At 58.0% G+C, this 21,885-nt stretch overlaps 1 protein-coding gene across 2 annotated transcripts; it reads right to left on the reverse strand.

The window, feature by feature from the left end:
* Positions 1 to 765: 765 nt before the first annotated feature.
* CHGA (chromogranin A) lies at positions 766 to 11,282 on the reverse strand. Of its 2 annotated transcripts, none has more exons than XM_008159944.3 (8): positions 11,237 to 11,282; positions 10,421 to 10,467; positions 8,072 to 8,165; positions 7,193 to 7,261; positions 6,106 to 6,204; positions 3,781 to 4,212; positions 2,376 to 2,827; positions 766 to 849 (listed from the first exon to the last, which is right to left on the reverse strand). In XM_008159944.3, exons 1-8 carry the CDS (start codon positions 11,280 to 11,282, stop codon positions 766 to 768), a joined length of 1,323 nt encoding a protein of 440 aa, XP_008158166.2. The 2 variants fall into 2 exon arrangements, with proteins under 2 accessions (XP_008158166.2, XP_054571426.1); XM_054715451.1 differs by having other exon boundaries at positions 3,781 to 3,788; positions 6,102 to 6,204.
* Between the last annotated feature and the right edge of the window lie 10,603 nt (positions 11,283 to 21,885).

Genomic DNA, 21,885 nt, shown 5'->3' on the forward strand with positions numbered 1-21,885 from the left:
GTGCCAGGTCGGGGATGGCGCTCAGGCCGAGGGCGCCTGTGGCGTGGTGGCAGGCACTCCCCCCAGCACCACGGGGAGCTGAGGCTGTGTCCCTCACTGACCCCGCCTTTTGGGGGCCCAGCTCAGGTGTGGCTGGGAAGTGGGGGAGCGGAAGGAACCCGGGGCCCCTTTGCATGTGTGATTTAATCCCCACACACTTCGAGGCAGATGCCAGCACTCGGTGACACAGAAGATGGGAAACTGGGGCAGTCCTTCGCCCTCGATCCCACGGCTGAGAAGCTGCCCAGAAAGGAGTCGCCCCAGGGGAACGGGACCTCCCCGTGTCCCTTTGCCAGAATCCCACCCATGCCACCCCTCTGAGTCACGAGGGGGCAGGTTCAAAGAAACAGGAGAGCCCAGAGCAGATTTATTTTCCTTTTTAAGTTGTGTACAGGGTGTATTACAGTCAGGAATGCTCAACCTTCCCCGAAAGGTCAGAGGTTATTGCAGTTGTGCCCAATGGCTCTGATGTGGAAGGAAAACTTGTAGAAAGCTTCCCGTGTTCAGAGAAAGGATCATCGTTTGAAGTCGTGGGGGTCTGCCCTGGAGAGGGGCGCACGGGGGTCGGAGCAGGTGGAAGGAGCAGGGGCAGCAGCTGGGCGGGCGCGGGCGGGCTGGGCTGCCGGGAGCAGCGCACAGGTCGGCCGGCCAGGACCTGCCCAGGGGACAGCGGAGCCAGGACCACGGGGCGCCTCGGGGCCCTGGCCGGAGGGGCCAGCCGGCGCCTCACCCCCGCCGCAGCGCCTGCAGCTGCTGGGCCACCTTCTCCAGCTCCGCCTCGATGGCTGACAGGCTCTCCAGCTCCTGGTCCTGGGGGAGAACGCCGAGGGTTATGCAGGGACCGGCCTCCCCCTCGGCCTCTGCTCTGACGACGGACAGACGGACGGATGGCTCCGGGGTGACCCCAGGCCTGGGTCCCGTCTGCTCCAGGCCTCCCACCTCAGCAGCCAGGGGCCCATGACAGGGGCTAGAGGCTGTGGGAACTGCCCCACCCACCTGCCTAGGCTGGGCCTCATTCCTTGAGCCCAATCAGGGGGGTCGACAGGGTGGTTCGAGGGCACGTTCTGTGTGGCCTGGCTGGGTGCCCCGGCCTCGGGAAGCTTCCAGGTCCCCACAGCCGGGACTGATGCCCATGAGACTGTGCCCTCGAACTCAGAGCGGGAGTCAGGGAAGGCCACCCCCTGGCCTTGACTTGGGAGGGGTGGTCTTCCCGGCCCCGCCCCTCCCAGCACAGCCAGCCCCACCAGGGCCCATCTGGAACAGACGTCAGTGGTTGCCACGAAAACAGGAACCCGGAGCCCTCCGTCTGGGAGCAGCCACTGGGGCATGAGTTCTGTGATGCGGGGCCATTTCTAAGAAGACCCTTGGGCTGGGTGGAGTGGTCCCCGTTTCTCCTCCTGCAGCCCAGGGCTCCCTCTGCCTGTGAGGAAGGGAGCTGGCAGGCGCCTCGGGGCCCCTCACTCCTGTCAGCTTCTGAGTGTGGGGAAGGGGGTGATCGAAGGGGCCCAGCCTTGCTCTGGGTCCAGCAGCCCGGGGTGAGGAGCAAGTTTCTCTTTCCTGTAGCCCCGCCCCCTCCGCCTCCTGGGGCTCCGGCCACCGAGAAAGAGCCTCCGTCTGTCCTCTCAGCTCCAAGGGCCTGGTCCCAGACCAGAGAGAGGGGCGGAGACCAGAGGAAGGGGCCAGATCCTCTCTGGAGGGACAGTCCCAGCCTCCTAAGGCCTCCATTCCCTCCTGGGCCCTGAGGCCTGAGCCACTGACACCCTCTCCGCCCCCCACGGCCTCCTCCAGCTCCAAGGCTGTTGCCAGCCCTGCCAGGGACCCCAGCTCCCACCCCATCCCCTCCTGTGGGGCTGCGTCTCTGCGCCCCATTGAGCTTCTCAAGCAGCCCTGGGCACGGCCAGGGTTTCCGAGCTCACCTGGGTTCTGATCGGATAATGAGGTGAGCAGGAAGGGGTAACCCATGAGGTTCAGAGGAGAGTGACCTGCCCAGGGTCACAGAGCCAGGAGGAGGCAGAGCCACCTGCTTCCCCCTCACCACCAGCAGGAGGTCCAACTGGCCCTGCCCCTCCCCCTCTGCTCCTCAGGGCATCCCGGCTGTCCTGTCTGCCAGTCTGCCAGCTTCGCTGGGTGCCCCTGTGAGCCGGGCTCCCTCCCTTCCTGCCTGGCATGCCCTTCCTCCTGCCCCGTCCAGCCGGCCTCGAACCCGGGCCCCCGCGTTGTCTCCGGGCTCCCTGTCTGAGCACCTCTCCAGTCCCAGACTCCAAGGGGACGGGAACCCTCCGTGGGCAGCAGCCCCCTCAGCGGGGCCCGCACCCCGAGGCCCGCCCTGTACCAACCTCCGGTCTGCGGTTGGCGCTGCCCTCCTCCTCCTTCTTCTCCTCTGGGTAGCTGCGCACCTGGGGGGGCAGGCCCCCCTCGGGGTCCTCCTGGGAGGATGGCCTCCAGCCACGACGCAGCTGCGGCCCGGGGCCCCCGAAGCCATAGCCCCGGGGCCGGAAGGAGAGCTTCATGGAGCGGTCGGGGTCGTCCTCGTCCTCCCCCTCCAGCCGCTTCTCCGCCGTCAGCTCCTTGGCCAGCTGGTCCATTTTGCTCCATCGCTTGGCGTCCTCCCACTCCGTGGAGAGCCGCTCATCCTCCGGCTCCGGCTCCCTGCTCTTCCCGCCCGGGAAGAGGCCCCGAGGGGCCCCTGCCATCTCCTCCTCGGGCCGGGACCGCTCCCGGTCCCCCTGCCCCTCGGGGAACTGAGCTTCCTCAGCCCCAGGCTTTCCGGCTCCATCCTTGGACCAACCTGGAGCAGGCGGCGGACAAGAGCAGGAGATGAGGCAGAGATCGTCACCTTCCCCGGCCCCGCCACTCCCCGGGCCTGTGTGTGGCCACCGCTGACCACAGCCCCCATCCTGGGCGCTGGCTCAGCCTGTCAGGATTCTCCGTGGAGGGAAAAGCCATCTTCACACCAGGCTTCCCAAGACCCTCTCAGAGCCCAGAGGGGTAGTTGACTGGAGCCTGCCTCTCCTTCAGCCCCAGCACCCAGGAGCCCGGACTCAGGGGGTACCGTGCTGGGCAGGAGGAAAGACCCTGACAAGGCCCATGGGGAGCCAAGGTCTTTCTCAAACCCTGACTGAAGCGGACAGCTGTCCCAGAGAGGCCTGTTCCCATTGGTCATGCTGTCCCTCTGTCCCCAGAGCCTACCCACCCCCCCTGCCAAGCCTACCCACTCCCCCTGCAAGGCCTACCCACTCCCCCTGCAAGGCCTACCCACCCACCCTGCAAACCCTACCCACTCCCCCTGCCAAGCCTACCCACTCCCCCTGCCAAGCCTACCCACTCCCCCTGCCAGGCCTACCCACTCCCCCTGCAAGGCCTACCCACCCACCCTGCCAAGCCTACCCACTCCCCCTGCCAGGCCTACCCACTCCCCCTGCAAGGCCTACCCACTCCCCCTGCAAGGCCTACCCACTCCCCCTGCAAAGCCCCTCCAGCCTCCTGGGTTGGGGAGGGGATCTGTGTGGAATAGTAGAGATGCATGGTTTGGAGTCAGACAAACCTGGGTTGGAATTTCAGATTTTACTACAAATTAGCTGTGTGACCTTGGGCAAATGACTAACCCTCTCTGAGCCTTAGTTTCCCATCTGGAAAATGGACATAAGGAGGTAGAATGAGATTATGGATGAGCCCCCCGCACACACACACCCGGCCCCCGCTCTCCTACACGGTTGTCGAGGTCTCAGACATCATACGTACTCTCGGCCCTCCGGACCGCCTTGTAGCCAAGGCTTGGGTGGGGGTCAGCTGCTTCGGTGGGGCCTTCTCCTTCGGAGAGAACCTTCTCTCCAGCCTCCTCCTCGTCGTCCTCCTCCTCCTCTTCTCTCCTTGCCTGCTGTCCTTGCTCCGCATCCTGGCCCTTCTCTCTGTCCACCACATCCTGGGAGGGGCCCTCGCTGTCCCCCTCGGCCGGAGGATCTGGGTGTTTCTGGCTGGGGAGGCTGGCTGGGGGATGGGTGTTGGCAACCCCCTCCTCCCCTGGGACCTGGCTGTCCTCCTCGTCCTTGGACCCCTGCCCAAGTTCTGGGGCGGCCTGGGGCCCGGCTCTGTCCATGTCTTCAGCATTCTTCTCCGCCTCATTAGAATCCCCCCTTTTCTCTGCATCCTTGGAGGACGTCTCTTCTGTCCCTTCTGCAAAAAGAGTAGAGCAGAGTCGGGCCCCAAGGACCAGGCTGCACCCGGGGTCTCCCCAGAGCCCGGTTTCAGATCTTAGTCACTGTACCCCTTCAATTCCAACAAGTCCAGCCCGTAACACCCGCGGCAGAATGAGGGTTACCCTCTCCGGGTCTGGCTTTGACCTGAGCACAAATGAACTGTTTCTTTGTCATTCTACCTCTTAAAGAAGGAGGTGATTTAAAAAAATAAAGACCTTGAAAATGACCCCAGAAGGTAGAGCCTGAATGGAAAATTAGGACATCAGCTGAACTGCTGTGTGATCGTGGGGCAGTCCCTTAACCTCTCTGTGTAAGAGGCACCATCACTGAGACCGCATTGTCCCCTCCCTGCGGGGCCTGTTTTGAGCATCCTGTGAAAGTGCTCAATTCTTCAATAGTTGTCGTTTTCATTAAGGGGTTTTCTTGTGGTTGCTCTGAAGACAGCCTTTAACTAGTGGAAGCCCCTCCCATCACTGGAATGGTTGCCTTTGCACAAGCACTACCTGGTCCATCCTGCCATCGGGCGCCGGGACTCCTGGCGAAAGTGCTCCCATCCCACTTACAGAAACTCACACCCATCCTCGGAAAGGGAGGCCTGACGTGCTCCTGAAGTCCGTGGGCGGCAGAGCTGAGCCCCGAGTCCATCCCAGCCTCCCGGTGCCGAGTACGGGGTGCTCTTTGTGCTGACACGTGGCTGCTTTCTTATTGAAGCTTCCAGACACACACACACACACACACACACACACACACACACACACACCACTGCCCCTCCCACAGCCCATGGCCGGCATCCACAGTCATCCGGACACTCGCTCCCTCGGAGCCAGCGTGCGAGTCCATGCCATGCCCTAGGCAAGCAGCCACTGCGGGGAGAGCCCACCAGCAGGCTCTCCGAGGGAAGGCCCCCGAGGACCCGGCTCCTGGAAACGGGCCTTATTCACCCCCCTTCCGCATGCACAGGGCAGGGCCTGTTGGGGCAGTTTGTGGGTGTTTGCAGGTAGGAGGATGAGTCGGGGCAGTTTGTGGGTGTTTGCAGGTAGGAGGATGAGTCGGGGCAGTTTGTGGGTGTTTGCAGGTAGGAGGATGAGTCGGGGCAGTTTGTGGGTGTTTGCAGGTAGGAGGATGAGTCGGGGCAGTTTGTGGGTGTTTGCAGGTAGGAGGATGAGTCACAGAGAATCACCTTGACCTACACGATGATCTCTTTGACCCCTAAAAGCTCTCTGGTTTCAAGAAAGATGATTCATTTGGTTGGAGCGTTGTCCCATACACTGAAAGGTGGTGGGTTTGATTCTCAGTCAGAGCATATTCCCAGGTTTCAGGTTCAATTCCTGGTCTCTCTCTCTCTCTCTCTCTCTCTCTCTCTCTCTCTCTCTCTCTCTCTCTCTCCGTCCCTCCCTCTCTTCCTCTTAAAAAAAAAATAAATAAAAATCAACGATGAACATATCCTCAAGTGAGGAGTAAAAAGAGAGCTGACCAGGTTCATTCAGTGTTTCGAACCTGCTCCTCTGGGACCCTCCTGCAGCGTGGCGATGGTAAGGCACCACCGCACCCCGGGAGGCCGTGTGCCCGGGGCAGGCGCCCTCTGCGGTGCCCACCTGCCAGGCCGGACACTTCCTGCTCTGAGTGTGGTCGCGGTGGGCGGATGGGCCCGACGGAGGCTTCGAGTGAGGCGGGCCCGGATCCACAGGGGCCGTGATGCCTCGGACAAGGTGCTCAACCTCTCTGGGCCTCGCTTGTAAACGGAAGGAAGTAACCGCCACCTTCCAGGCGTCCAGGAGGGGCTCCTGCCTCCTGGGACCCGCCATCTGTCAGGGCTGCTGTTACTCTCCCCTCCCGCCCCCGCTCTCTGGCCGGACTGGCCAGCACTGACCTTTCAGCTCGGCCTGGTCGTTCTGCTGCCCAAGAACCTCTGAGAGTTCGTCCTCAAAACTGCCGTGTTTCTTCTGCGGACGCGCCCTCTCCTTGGCCCCTGGGAGGAGGAAAACGTCCCATTTGGTCTGAGCTGGCGCATTTGTGGAAGTGAAGGCCTCCATTTGCTCATCTGTGCACTGGGCACGCCCGTTCCAGGCCTGCCCAGCGAGAGGCGGAGGCGGTGAGAGCGTGGGGACGGCGGAAGGGCTGGCTGTCCCTGTCCCCTCCGAGCTGGGGCCCATCCGGTGGCCATACCGCCTCCAGACTCAGTTTCTCACCTAGGAAATGAGAACAAGCCTGCCTGCTGCCTCACAGAGCAGCACAGACTCAGATGGAGCAGAGGGTCCCAGGGGCCGAGGCAAAGAGGGGGCCCCCTCAGGACCTGGCTGGGAGCTAGGGAGCTCTGCAGCAGGTGGCCATGGTGACGGTTACCCTCATGGTCCCCGTAAGTCCAAACACTTGGGAGAAAGCCAAACACGTGCCCGAGTCCAAGCCCAGGGCTGGCACCTGCTGCCATGAGCCGCACACCCCCTCTCCCCGTATCAGCCTGAGGCTGCAGCTGCCACCCGGGACTGTCCCCTCCTGTGCCTGGCTCCTGGCCGTGGCCCCTTGCCCAGGCACCCGGCACTCTGCAGCTGGCACTGATGTTCCCCCCAGGACGGGAGTTTCTGGAATGGCCATAGGAGCCTGACCCAGTGGTTGTGGGCAAGGGAGTGTGCCCAGAGGAAAGAGATCCTCTTTGCCACCCAATCTCGAAAGCACGGCCAAACTCCAGAGCCTGGGCGGCATTAGGAGAGCTGCGTGTGGTCTTGGCATGTCCCTAGCTCACTGTGTGGCCGAAGGCAAGGCTCTCAACCTCTCTGGGCCTTGATCTCTTCCACTATATCGTGGCCGACCTGACCAGGTGGCATGGAGGACCCCGCCGTTCCACTCTCTAGTTGAACAGAAATAACTGCGGACCAGAGAGAATCAGGACCTTCCGCCCTGACTTCCTGACGCTCGGTCGCTGGAATTTACCCAGATTCATGCACGGCGGCTGGAAGTACCTTGGAGAGCGAGGTCTTGGAGCTCTTTCAGCAAATTCTGGTGCCGCAGGATTGAGAGGATCCGCTCATCTGCAACGAAGGAGGGTGTCATGGGCCGCGGCCAGAGGACAGCGAGGGAGAGATTGCCATCAACCGTTTCCGCTGAGCACAAGGACTTCATTCTGGAAACTCAACGCCTGGGTGGCAGCGGCAAGATGGGGTCTTGCGATAACACTTTTGAAATGACCCCTTTCCCAGGTGTCGATCAGTTTCCTACCACAGCAGAAAGGTCAGCCACTGTCCCCGCACCCAGACCCTGGCCGAGAGAGGGCAGCCCCGAGGTGAGGTACCCACCTCCATGCCTTGGCTCGTGCTGGCCAATCCCCCGAGTGCCTTTTCTTCATTTTTCTACCTATTGGTTTACAACTTTTAACTGACAACCCCAATGCTAATGTTGGCTCCATCCAACAGCTGCTCAAAACTTGACTGCCTGCTTAGCAAAGCTTTCTCCTCATGCCCACCTGCAATGCTGCTTTTTTCACCACCTATCTATAAGGTGTCTGCCAGGTGCCAGCAGCTGTTCTTGGCACGGGGGATACAGCACACAAAACCCTTGTCCACAGGGAGCTTGCGTTCTGGCGGCTGCTGTTCCAGACCTGGTTTCATTCTGCGCAGAGTCTTAACTGTGTTCCTACTTGTCCCTCTGCCCATCTGTGCGCACAGGGCCAGGACCTCCTTCATCTCCCTGTACCCCTCAGAGTGCAGCACAGGCCTGGGCGAGGCTGGCACTTGGTCAGGGACAGTTGAGTTAAATCATTGAATTCCATCAAAAGCCACACCCCCATGTCCTAGCCTTCCAGCCCAGCAGGCAGCAGCCCCTCCCCCCAGCCTGGCCCATACCTCCTCGGAGTGTCTCAAAACACTCCTGGCTCACAGGCATGGGGCTGGGCTTGGAGAGCGTGTCAGAGATAACCTCAACGATGCACTTCATCACCTGGAAAGAGAGTGGGGCAGTTGGGGTGGGTTTGGGCATGGGACTCAGCCCCTGAAGGCTCCAGGGCAGATTTCTAATGAGGACATAAGGGCATTTGCTCTTGTCTTCAAGAGCCCATGGATGCCTGGCTCAGGGGCACAGCTCTGCTTTCTCAGACAACAATAGCAATGACAAGAGAAAACCCTCAGATGGTACTTACACGCCAGGCACTCCAATCCCCTGGCCAGCAGGTGCCCCTCTGAGGGGGGTGGGTACCTGGGGCCTTCTCATCTCCAGGGGTTTCTCTAATGATGGGGAAGCTGCTCCCGGGCATCAGACATCTGTTCTGCAAAAGCATCTCCGTCTTGCAGACGCCCACAAACTCAGCTCTGTCCAGGAAGCCTCTCTGGACCACCCCGAGGAGAACAGAGACCTTCCCTGGCTCTACCCTGGCTGGAAACAGGACTTGGATGCCTGTCCCCCAACATCCACAGTGCTGTCCCATGGCGGGAGCGACAGCCTCATGGTCTGGCTCCACATTCACCCGTGGATGAACCTGCTGGCTGGAGGTGGGCACATATTGGCTATCTCTGGATGCCCATCCCAGGCCAACAGCAGCCCTCTCTCAGAAGGTGCTGTGGATAATGGGGCACCTGATAAATGGATATTGGAGGATGGTGCCAACTCTAGTGTGGTATCCTAGCGGTGTTATCTTGGGAATGACCTCTCTGAGTCTCAGTTTCCTCACTTGTGAAATGGGAGTGAGAAGAACCTCCCAACTCACCTCCCAGGGTGACAAGGCACAGATGGGAAAACACTCTATAATGCTCAAGTGCCACACACACCCAGGGAGAGATACACAACTCCCAACCTGCTTTAGCTGGCTAGAGCTGGGGTGGGGTGGGGAGGCAGGAGGTGTCAGACAGGCATCAGGCAATGCTGGTAGGTAGAGAGGGCATGGAAGGCTGTGTCTATGGATACCAAGGCAACCAGTCCAGGGATCCAGGATGGCAAGCTGGCAAACAGGCTGTACAATTGTCTCAGCATCCTGGGGATGGAACGTTCAGGTCTCTGTTCTAGGGCCCCTGACCCCAGGCTCCTGAGTACAATACGATGACCTAAATGTCTCCTAGGAGGGATCTGGCGAGGAGGGCCCTTCAGCCTGTACCTTGCATCTCCCTGCAACCCCAGACCTTGCACCGGGAATAGCAGACAACCAAGAGATCCCGAGACCAGATTCTGAGTGAGAGAAACTGGGTCTGGACCCCAAGAACAATAGGGAGATTAAGGAGGGAAGCTCTAGACATAACAGCGCCCATTTACTGAGGACCTACTGTGTTCCAGGTACCTCACATCTGATCCCTACTCCTCACAACTCCCCACAAGGAAAATATTATTACAGATGGGAAAGGGAGAAGCTCAGAGAAGTTAAGGGATTTCCCCAAAAACTCACAGCTAAAACGAGTGGTAGAGGTTTAATACAGGCTAAGGAATAAGAAACACAACCAAGCAAATGGATGCCTTGTGTTTTAACCATCGCCTCTCTGGAATGGAAGGAAACGGCTCCTGGAAAGGTGGGAAGCAGACATTTACCCGACTCTCAGGTGGAGGTATCTGTGAGCACCAGACACTGGAAAAACAGCCCCGGCTCAGGAATGAATTTCAAGTGTACACCTAACAGGAAGTATCTCTTGCTGGCTACTGAGCCTCCATCAGCGTCTCCTAAGTCTCTTTCCTGAGTGACATCCACCGTCAGCCCTAACTGGCTGGGACCCGGGGTGCAGAAGCCATAAACCAAGGTTATTTTCATTGTGGCTCTTTGGGAGAGCCATGGCTTGAGTGCCTGTGGGGTGGGGTGTGTTGCTGGCAGAGCGCTGGGGGGAGGGGAAAAGCAAAGGGGGAGGTGAAGACCTGGTTCTCCCATGTCTGTGGACAACCACAACCACAGAACAGAGAAGCCATCCCAGCAGCCCTCGGTGGGTCTGCCAGATTCGGGATGTTCGATGGTGGGTCTGGCACCCCAGCCCAGCAGGCAAGACACGGGCCCCATTGGGCTGCAGACCCAGCTCCGAGGAAGCTGGGGAAGTCCCGCCGCGGGTGGCAGGGCAATGGGGCAGTCTTGGATCTCTTCTCTTGCTAGCTGTCCCCAGGCCCAGAAGCCGCAGTGCTGGCTCTTGGCTTTCTGCCAGCTCACTTCTGCAGCTGCCCAAGAACTGGCTGAAGGTGTCCCCTGGAGCCTCCTACCCCTCCTGGGGCATCCCCACACCCCTTCTTACCTCGGTGTCCCTTTTATTCACAGGGCTGTTCACAGGGAGGGCCATGACTGGGAAGAAAAAGAGAGAGAGAGCTGGGGTCACTTCTCTGTTCTGAGGGGAGAGGCCAGTCCTTCTTGGCCAGGTTCATCAGGGGCCTATCACCTCTTTGCTCCCCCTCAAAACTGCCCCCCCCCAAATGAGATGCTGGGGCTGGTTTGTTTCCCTTCCCTGGCAGCTGCCCCATGAGGGTGTCTCCCAGAGGCTGCACTTGAGAGCCTCAGCCCTTCCCTTTGGGAAAGCTGCTCAGAACGGGAGCTGAAGGCAAGTGTGAAAACAAGGCCCAGGGCTGAAGGGCTTGGGGCGGGAGGAGAATGCAGGGAGAGGTGGCGAGACCCAGCGGTGAGGGAAAGGAGATGGAGGAGAAGGAGTGTGAGATGACGCTGAGAGGAAGAAGTCAAGGGCAGGAAGACGGGAGAGCGGTAGGATGGAAGAGGGAGAGAGGCAGAGCGGCAGCCCTCCCATCTCCCCCAATGACCTTGGCCAGCCAGGGCGCGGAGCCGGATGCAGTCCGGACGCCCAGCCCAGGTATGAGGTGGGGGCACCTAGGGGCCTGCCTCGCGGAGTCGGGAGTCCAGCCCCAAGGATCGGGTCTGCGGGTTCCGGGCCCAGGACGCCTAGCTGGGTCTGGAGGGAGGCGGGCGCTGTCCGCGGTGCTGAAACTCGCTGCACGTAGGGGAGGGACCGAGGGGCGCGGACGCTGCGCGGGGCCTGGACGCAGGGCAGGCAGGGCCGGAGCAAGAGGGGCGCCCAGGACTCTCTCCCCCACACTCCGCTCACCTTGCCCGGCGCAGAGCAGAAGCGCCAGGACCGCTGCGGAGCGCATGGCGAACCCGGGACGCCGAGCAGCTGGAGGTCTGGGGCCGGGCACGGTGGGCACCTGGGCGCGGGGTGGTTGGACGGGCGGTGCGGGATGGGCTACCGCAGGCGCTAGAGCGGGGATGGGGGTCGCAGAGTCTGTGTGCGTCCGTCTGTCGGTCCACCCACCAGCCTCCCTGCACAGAGTTCCGACGCTGCAGTAGCTACAGCAGAGGCGTGCTCGCCCGCTACCGCTTATATACCCCCACCCCGGAAATGACGTCATCGGACCGCCCCCTGCCCCTTGCTCCACCCCTCTGGGGGTCCGGCCGCCGTTCGTTCCACCCCCATCCTCACTCCTCTGGCCCGCGCTGCTCACAGCTAGTAAGTCTGGCTACGAGGCAGGCATCTGGCCTCCAGGAGGTGGCACCGGGGACTTGGCTGATTCTCCACCGCTCAAGGCTCCACCAACTTGCTGTGTGTCTTGGGCAAGATACTCCTGGTCTCTGGGCCTCGTGTTCCTCCACTGTGCGCCGAGGCCCCTGCCAGTCCTCGCACAGCACGCCATCCTTCCTCCGACCCCGGGCATGCTCCCCCTGATCTCCATGGCTGAGGTGTGCTCACCATTCAGGGGCTCCCTCAAATATGTAGGAGGCCCTAGAGCAGCTTCCCGACCCCTGTCTGAGTAAGGCCTCTCTCTGGCAACCCAATCGTGTGCCTTCATGACTTGTCATTGTACCAAATATCTGTATATTTATTTGAATAACATTTCGTCTGCATGGCTTTCACAGTGCTCAGCACGGCACCTGGCACAGAGAAACGCATTTAAGAGATGATGCTGAATATACTGAGTGGTAGTTCAACCCGTGCTTGAGCGAGTCCTGGGCTATGGCCATTGTTGGGCAGCTCTCCTGGGGGGTGGTGAGGGGAGGAGTGGAGGCCAGCTCTTGATGTCAAACCAAAAGAGGTGACCTTGAAACTTCTACTCGGTAGCCCTGATCAACCCCTTAGGACCACCTTCTTGCCGCTGAGACCCATCCTGTGTTTGAGAACAGCTCTCACCGCTTCCTGAGTGTTCTCAAAACCCGCGTGCTGTGTGTCAGGTTGGTTCCCTGGCTTCTTTCCCTCTGCCCTCAAGCCCTCGTGCTCGGCCACATGGGTAAGGCGCTGGAGGGTCACTGCCCAACTGCCGTGAAGAAAGCTGAACCGCTTTCCAAGGGAGTGGGCCTCTCTCATGGAAACTTCCAGAGCCGCTGCCGGCCTCTAGGAACGCCTGTTCTCCAGGAGCCAGACCTGTTTGTCATGAGACTGAGCACAATCAGCCAGCAAAGATGTCCCAAACCAGCCTTTATGAGTGACAGTGCCACTCGTTAGCATTTGCACTGTGCGTCACAGCTCTTCAGGATGGTCCATCGCTGATGCCTCGCAGCACCCTGGGCCTAAATCAGAGAGGGATTTGATTCTTCTGTGCAAATTTGCAAACTGCAGAGACCCGGGAAGTGGTAGTGAGCACCATGGCAAGTGAATGGGAAAGTTGGACGTAGAGCTTGTCTTGCCCAAATACCCCATGTGTCCCGCCGTCTCATGACCTCTCACATGCCATTCCCTCTCCCTGGAAGGCTTCCCATTACCATCCCACTCCCTCCCCTGTGGCCTGGCACACTTCCACACCTTTTAAGTCCTGAGGTAATTGCTTCCTTTTCTTGCCTCCACAACACTTCGAAGATTGAAAACATCTGCCTTTAGGCCCTGACCAGGTAGCTCCGTTGGTTAGAGCATCGTTCTGATATACCAAGGTTGCCGGTTCGATTCCCCCATCAGGGCATGTACAAGAAGCAACTTATGACTGCATAAATAAGTGGAACAACAAACGGATGCTTCTCTTTCTCTCTCAAATTAATACGTAAATAAAGAGAAAATATTTGCCTTTATCTCATTACACTTTGATTTCCTTAGTGTTTGGTCTGCATCCTTTTCATCTTGGGACTTTGGTTCCTGGCATAGTGCTGGGCACATGGTAGGCACAATGGAAAAACAAAAGAAGGAAGAAAGTCACAGCCCTTGATCCCATCTTTGGGCTGGACCAGTTAGGTCAGGATAAGCTTCTGGAACAAAAACCCCTAAAATACAGTGGGATAAGATGGGTCTTATTTTTTTTTTTTAAATATATTTTATTAATTTTTTACAGAGAGGAAGGGAGAGGGATAGAGAGTTAGAAACATTGATAAGCTGCCTCCTGCACACCCCCTACTGGGGATGTGCCCACAACCAAGGTACATGCCCTTGACCGGAATCGAACCTGGGACCCTTCAGTCCACAGGCCGACGCTCTATCCACTGAGCCAAACCGGTTTCGGATAAGATGGGTCTTATTTCTCTGTCACACAGCAGCCACGAAGTGAACAGTGAGACTCACTCATGGGGTGGCTCCACATGAGATTGCCATCTTTGATACCAAGGCAGCTACTCTAGTCACCACCATTTATCCGTCATCACATAGGGACAAGGGGTGGATGGAGGCCAAGCAGCTTCTTTGTAAGGATATGATGCATGTATCACTTCTCCCGTGGGTGAGCACTCAGGCACAGTTGTAAGGGAGGCAGGGCAGACACTGGGGTGGTTCTGATTCCTAAAGGAAGGGGGATACTGGAGGACAATGACCATTCTCTACTACACAACCATGGGGATGATGACAGTAACTAACCTCGTGGAAAACTTCCTGTGAACCTGACGCTGTTCTAAGAGTTTGCATCAGCCCTATGTGAGAGATGCCATCATCGCACTGTTTACAGGTGGAGTTCTGCAAGAGGATGAAGCCCGGATGCCCGAAGGCACTCACCATATGTAGTGAATTGATGCCTCTTGCATGCATCTAGAATGGCACTAACTATGCACCGCCCTTGGGAGAATTGACGAAATTGTCTCCCAGATAAGCTCTGTGTTGTATGGTTCTGATGGGGAACCGTGTATGGGGCTGTTGATGGGCACATTGTAAGGAGCCAGGCACTGGGTTCGATTCTTGTCTGTGTTTGGGTTCCTCAAAAGCAGATGCCAAGACAAGGATTTGGGATTCCAAAGAGTTCACTTGGAAGTGATTCCAGGAAGCACAATAAGGAAGTAGTAAAAGGGACAAGGAAAAGAGAAAAGCCATTGGTGGTTGTGTTGATGATTGAGTCACCTCTGAAGGCAGCACCTCAGAATTGAGCCAATGGGGTGAGGAAGCTGGGTACTTTCCTTCATTGGGGGTCTCTCCTGGAGGCTTGTTTTACCAGCGCTCTGCTCTGCTCTGGGCTGCAGGAGGAGGGAATCAGAGAGGAGTATGGTCTGCTCTGAAGATGGGCTTAGCTGCCCACCGTGGAGTCACGTTAGAGTGCCAAGGGGCCAGCAGGGCTCAACCTGCGCATTGCCCACTGGTTCCCCAAGATCTGCTGCCAAACTTTGATCCACGCACACGATATATGGTTATCGCTACATACACATACTGCCTTGGTTTTGTAGGTGACGTGAAGCATTGAGCTGAATGGATGGTGGAGCTGTAGCATAGCTCACTGAGAGGAGGAGATGGAGAAAAGCGAAGTCAGGAGCTCTTTGCATTGTGAGTATGCCAAGGGCACGTGGGTTAGCCGGCTCCACCTTCATCCCAACTCTCTTGTGGTGGGCAGAAATAGGAAAACTAAAAACTACATTTCCCAGACGTCCTTGCAGCCTAGGACCCGGTTGTGATTTAGGTTCTACCAATCAGAGGAGCAGGAACTGGATTTGGAGTTGTGTGTGGAGAGAGACAGGATGCAGAGCTACCCTGTTGCCGGTGTGGGGTGTGGAAGGGACAGGGTGGGTGGCACTGGAGACAGCTGTGGTGCCAGCTTCCCGCAGCTCCCGTGGCAGCGCAGTTCTGACGAGGTTTTGCGAGTGGTTTCTGGAAACACACTTTAGAGTCGGCTTCTTCAGTTCTTCCAGTGATTCTGAAAGCCACTTAATATCCTGTTTTCTGAACTGAACCCTGATTGAAACAAGGAAATGGCCAGTCAGGCCAGCGAGCAGTTCTGACAGCAAATAGCAACACTGGAGTGGAGGGTGGCCGGTGGATGGGGTGCTGACAGTGGGAGTGTGCGTAGGCCCCTTGTCACTGCGTTGAAGGAAAGGGACAGTGCCAGGCACTATTTATTTCCAATCCCCAGACAGCACTGGCTCAAATCCATCCAAACCTGCAGGGTTTCATCCTGGGAGGGTGCACACTGTGGCATAAGCACGCCTGCGGACTTCCCTCCTCACTCCTCCTCCCTCCGCCCCCCACCCCGGGCCCTTCCCCCCTTCTCCACCTGGAATTCCCGTGAACCCTGTCCACTCGCGTGGTTGACTCAGGGACCCCAAGCCCAGATGCTGACCCCCACGGGCTCTGCCTGGGGTGAGGGTCTGACAGCGCCCTGAGCCTCGATGGTCCTCACTCCTGCAGCCACACGGAGCTCAGTGCCCTTCACGCCTCACTCACCCCTTCTCAGGCCTTGATAGCTTTCCCTCCATCCCTGGCTCTGGGCTTGATTGTTCTTTTTTTAATTTTAATTTAGTTTAGTTTTTTTTTCAATCACCGTTAACATTCAGTATTATTTTATATGAGTTTCACGTGTGCAGCATAGAGGTTAGACAATCATATACTTTACAACGTGTTCCCCCGATATTTCCAGTACCCACCTGGCACCTACATAGTTATCACAATGTGACTCACCCTGATCCCTAGGCTGTGCTTCACATCCCTGTGACTATTCCGTAGCTACCAACCTCTATTTCTCAATCCCTTCACCTCTTTCACCCAGTCCCCCTCCCTTCTGGGAGCCATCAGTCTGTTCGCTGTACCTCTGAGTCTGTTTCTTTTTAAAAATTTTTTTAAAGCATTTTTTAAAAATACATTTTATTGATTTTTTACAGAGAGGAAGGGAGAGGGATAGAGAGTCAGAAACATCGATGAGAGAGAAACACCGATCAGCCGCCTCCTGCACACCCCCTACGGGGGATGCGCCCGCAACCAAGGTACATGCCCTTGACCTGAATCGAACCTGGGACCTTCCAGTCTGCAGGCCGACGCTCTATCCACTGAGCCAAACCAGTTTCGGCTCTCTCTCTTTTTTAAAAAAAATGTATTTTATTGATTTTTTACAGAGAGGAAGGGAGAGGGATAGTTAGAAACATCGATGAGAGAGAAACATCGATCAGCTGCCTCCTGCACACCTCCTACTGGGGATGTGCCTACAACCAAGGTACATGCCCTTGACCAGAATTGAACCTGGGACCTTTCAGTCCACAGGCCAACACTCTATCCACTGAGCCAAACAGGTTAGGGCTGTTTCTGTTTTGTTGGTTCATTTATGTTGATTTTTAGAGTCACATGTAAATGAATCTTGATTGTCTTTTTAATTAATTTGGAGGGTGGCTCTTCAGACTCCTGCCCTCCTTAGGAGGTGTCTTGTGAAGCCGAGCTGGAGTGGGGGGTGGGGGGAGCCCCAGACTCCAGGGTCAGCTGGACGTAGAACTTCCCCCAAGCTAGCCCTTCCCACGCTGTGCCCAGTGTCCCCACCTGAGGGGTGCACGCTGTGCTGAGTGTGACAGATCTGAACCACAGTAGCTGACCCTCCGCACGCATCGACTGCTTTTCTCTTCCCACGCCTGCGAGCAGGTGCTATCATTCTCCCCTCTTAGACTGACTGGGAGGCGGAGGCTTAAAGAAGTTGCCAAAAATGCCAAGAGGCCATACAGCCTAAGCGGCAGAGGCAGGATTCGGCCTGGAGCTGTAGTGCGGGAAGCAGTAACGTAGACGTTTCTTTCTTTTGAAGAGAGTAAGTGCTGATATCACCTGGTAAAAGAGGCAGCTGAGACACGGAGGTGAACAGCACCTTGTCCCAAGTCACACAGCAAATCAACAGCAGGCTGTGATGGGAGCCAGGCTCTCCTAGCGCCCCCCCAACCTTCCCCCCCCCCCCCACCCCGCTCAAGGTTCTCCTTCCTGGACAAGGCTGCCTTCCTCTCGAGGTCCCCGGGGGGCTGGGGGACGCCCCTGGGGCCTTTCCTGGGTGCCAGTGACCTTGCGGAGGCCGCTCTGGAGACAGTCACACAATGGCCTCTCTTTCAGCCTCTCTCCCAGAACTGTTAGGGGGCTGGGAAGGGGGGACAAGCATTTATGGAGCATCTACTGTGTTCCAGGCTCTGTCTGGATGCTAAGTGTGTGCTTGGGAGGCGGCGATGCTGTGAGAACAGGAAGAGCAGCCCTGGCCGGTGTGGCTCAGGTGGTGGGGGTCAAGCTGCACCGAAAGGTCGCTAGTTCGTTTCCTGCTCAGGGCACATGCCCGGGTTGCGGGCTCAATCCCCGGTGGGGGGTGTGCAGGAGGCAGCTGATCGATGTTTTGCTTTCGCATCGATGTTTCCCTCTCTCCCTCTTACTTCTTCTCTCTCTAAAAAAATAATTTAAAAAAGGAGAAGAGCAGAGCAGGGTCAGGGGCTTGGGAATAGTCGGGCGGGAGGGGTGGCCTCATTAAGCAGGTGGGCAGGAGAGGCCTTGTTGAGACCATCACTTAAGCGAGGCCTCGAAGGGCTTGACGGAGAGAGCCCCGTGGCTTCCTGGGACAAGAACATCCAGGCAGAATGCAGAGCCAGAGCAAAGGCCCTGGGGCCGGAGTAAACTGGCAGGTTTGAGGCAGAACCAAGGGCCGAGGCGGCGGGAAGAGGGCGAGTGGGTGGTCACGGGTGAGGCGGGATCGGGCCGGATTGTGCAGGGCCTCGCGGACTGGGGAGGGTTTGGGCTTTGAATCTGAGAAACAGGAGCCATTGGGAGAAGAGGGGCAGCCGAGGCTGGGGATGATGGGATGCCAAGGGCATTTTATGGAGGTGCCCGCAGTCCTAGCTAGCTCCCAGCTGCCCCCACACCCACCGTCCCGGGGCCTGCAGAGAGGCTTCTGAACGAGGAGAAGCCGTGCCACCGGCTGTCCCAGGGGCCAGAAACGCCCCCTTCGGTAGCACCAGATCCCAGGAGTGACCGACTGCTCGGACATCTCATGCGGGAGCCCGGCCAGGGGGTCCCTGGGAGCCGCTTTCTCCTGTCCCGCAGGGAAAGTGGCAGCTGCTTATCTGACGGGGGAGCCAGGGCCCTGGACAGCAGAGTCAACACGCCCTCGGCCTCGGCCGGCTTACAAAGCCCTGTTTTCCAAACACTCCGCTCCCCGAGCCCCTTATCAGCCTCCAGGTGGCAAAGCCCGGTTGCTGGGCAATGCTGTTTGCCTGCGCGGAGGCCGGCACGGTGATTGCATCAGGCCCTCTCCCACCTGTCTCTGCAAACATCTCCGGGGGCCTCCAATTAAGGTTCTGCTTTTCTTCTCTGGCAGATGTTTGTTTTAATCTAATAAAGCTGTTTACAGGCCGCAGTGGGTGGACGAGGGCTCAGGGGCCCCCGCCCAGGAGGCCGGTGGGAGATGTGGGGGAGGGTGCCTCGGGCACTGTGCCCTGGACTCGAGGCTGGCTCACTGGAGACGTGAGGACGGCAGGTTGGACAGAAGGACCCGCCTGGACCAAACTGAAATGCGAGAAGTCTCCCGTGCCTCCCCTCCCTCCTGTGTTCCACAGCCATCTTCCCACAGGGCGCACGCGGCCTCACTCCCTGCAGGACGTCCCGTGGGGGGCTCCTCTGGGTCAGAAACACGTGTGGCCGTCACAGGGAGAGCAGCGGAGGTGGGTCTGCACAGACGCCGTAGAGAGATGCTGTGGAAGAACGGCTTAGCCATGTGCAAATCCCAGGGTCCCGCCAAGCAGACCAGACATTGGCCACTCAAGGTCTGGGGAGATGGCGGTGAGCGTGAGGCTCAGAGGGGTCTGACCACGTGGCCACAGCACCCCTGCCCTAAGAACAGGGTCAGAGCAATGTGGGGGGGGGCTTCAAGGAGGGGCCAGGTAGCGGGGACTCTGAGGGAGAGACAGCCCCCTTTCAGGCCCTAAGCTCTCAACCCTATGGGCCCCCAAAGGCTTTGTAGGGCCCCCCAGAGAAGAGTCTTCAGGTGACGGCAGGGCCCGCCTGGTGCCCAGAGTCCCTCCAGCGGGCGGAAGCAGCTTGTGCTGCTGGAAAGAGCTGCACTGTGGCCTCAGGAGACCAAGGTCTGAGTCCTGGTTCTGCCCCGTGTCACCTTGAAAAAGTCACTTAACCTTTCGGAGCCTCTGCTTCCTGTTCCACAAAATGGCCCAAATAATGCCTGTGTGATTTCTATGACTCTAACTGAGAAAACTCAGTCACTGACATCTGTAGCACTTGCTATGTCTGGGGTGGCTCAGGGGTGCTGATAACAAAAGGGAAAGTTCCTGGGTGCTCACCATATGGGGTGTCTCAGGTGGCTGTCACAGCTCCCTCCTCTCTCTCTCTCTCTCTCTCTCTCTCTCTCTCTCTCTCCTCTAGTGGGGCATTTGGTTCATGTGGTTCCATTTGTAGTTCACTGACTGACTAAATGAGCTACTTTCTTCCACTTCAGCATCAGCAGAGCTGGGCCCCCCAACTTCTGGGAGCGCCTCAGCTTTCCCATCTGAAGAATGGGGATGTTGGTGATAGCACCTGCCTCTCGGGCTCTGTGACGGTTCATGGAGTCGCGGTGAGTCGGGTGTTTGGACACAGGTCTGGCCCAGAATGAGTGCTGAGTCCAGTCAGCACCGACCTGCTCACAGTAACTTTAGGAGGTGGTTTCCTTTAGGATCGAGTGCCTGACGTTGAAGGCGATCCAGCTCCCACAGCAGTATCTAGTGCCCTGCAGAGGTGCGCCCTGGGGCAAGGGATGTTGAAGTAGGGCAGTGGAGAGCTGAGGCTGGGCTGAGTCTGCTCTGCACAGAGGGGCAGGGGGAGAGCTGATCCCTCAGCCTCAGGCTCTGCCCCTCGCCAGCCGGCCCAGCTGGGGGCAGCGGTGCAGGCAGGGGGAGCTTGGGGAGCTCGGCCTACAAGGAGGCCAGGGAGCCCCTATGCCTGGGGCCTGCAAGGCAGTGCAGGAGTCTCTTCTCTCCCGACTACTTCTTAGCCCATTAGCTGAGCAGCCCACCCCCCAAAGCACAGGCTGTCCTCCCACCTCTCCTCACTCCCCCAGCTGGGTTCCTGTTTCTCCTGCCCCCAGACCCTACAGGAGCGGGCAGAGAGTCCTGGACCACGTGGGCTGGATCACGGACCCTCCCCTGACAGAGACCTAGATAAGCCCAGGTGTCCACCTGGTGTCCACAGCCTCGTCCACCTGTCCAAGACCTTCCCGCCTGGAGGTCCTCAGAGGCGGTCAGTTGCTATGGTATCCCGATGAGGACGCTCTGAAGAAGCCACGCCCCTCCACCCTGGCTCCCAGTCCTCTTGGCTCCCAGCTCCAGGACAGGTGGTTCGGGCTGGCAGTTCGATGAAGCTCTAGCTCAGGCCCGGACCTTCCCAGGCTACTCAGCCACCTCATCCTGGGATCCCCGTGAGCGATCTGACTCCTGAGGCACCTGTGCCCATTAGTAATGATGACCGAGGGCACACAGGACCAGGATACTGAGGCCAAGAGCTCAGTGAGAGCTGAGCCGCGAATGCTCTGTGCCAGAATCGCAAGTCCTGTGAAGTCCTTGGAGGTCAGCTTGTGTCCCCACAGCCTCCCCAGCAGCAGAAGAGGAGCGTGAACGGTGCACACACAGAACCACAGGGCTCTGAGCGCGGCCTGCCTTCTCACGGAGAAAGACAACCGGGCACTTCACTGTGGAGTGAGATTCCACCCACGACTAGCAGAATGCCCAAAATTAAAAAGACTGGCCCTCGATGGTGTGGCTCAGTGGATAGAGCGTCGGCCTGCGGACTGAAGGGTCCTGGGTTTGATTCTGGTCAAGGATACATGCCCGGCTTGCAGGCTCAATCCCCAGTAGGGAGGGTGCAGGAGGCAGCCGATCCATGATTCTCTCTCATCATTGATGTTTCTGTCTTTCTCTCCCCCCTTCCTCTCTGAAATCAATAAAAATTAATTAATTAATTAATTAAATTTAAAAGACTGCTTGCACCAAGCGTTTGTGGAGAAGTGGAGGAACTTGAGCTCGTACACTGCTGGAGGGGATGTAAAGTGGTGCACTTACTTTGGAAAGCAGTTTGTCGTGTCTTCAAAGACGAAACCTATACCTACGGTACGCCCCAGCCATTGGACTCCCAGGAGTTCCCCAAGACAAATGAGAACCTTCAGGGCTTGTCCGTGACAGTTCAAAGCAGCTTTATTTGTAATAGCCCCAAATGGGAACAAGCCGGATATCTGTCATCAGATAAACGAGTGAAACGCTGCAGCTTCTCCATGTCATGAGCTGGAGTTGGCAATAAGAAGATGTGAGCGGTTGATATGCACCTCGTGTGGATGGCTCAAAATAGAAGCCAGACAGAGAGTACAGACCGTACCATCCTGTGTATATAACACTCGGGGACATGCACTCGAATCTGCAGTGACAGAAGGCAGATCGATGGGTGCCTGGGCTGTGGAGGTGGGGCGGGGAAGGAGAGGCCACAGGGCCAAGAGGGAATCTGGGGAGGCAATGGGTGGGTGGGTCCCCTCGCTTGACTGTGGTGATGTCTTCCAAGGGGGACACATATGTTAGAACTTTTCAAGTTGAACATTTTCAATAGGT

This window comes from Eptesicus fuscus, chromosome 5, assembly GCF_027574615.1.
Source record: "Eptesicus fuscus isolate TK198812 chromosome 5, DD_ASM_mEF_20220401, whole genome shotgun sequence".
In the NCBI taxonomy this organism is placed as follows: domain Eukaryota; kingdom Metazoa; phylum Chordata; class Mammalia; order Chiroptera; family Vespertilionidae; genus Eptesicus; species Eptesicus fuscus.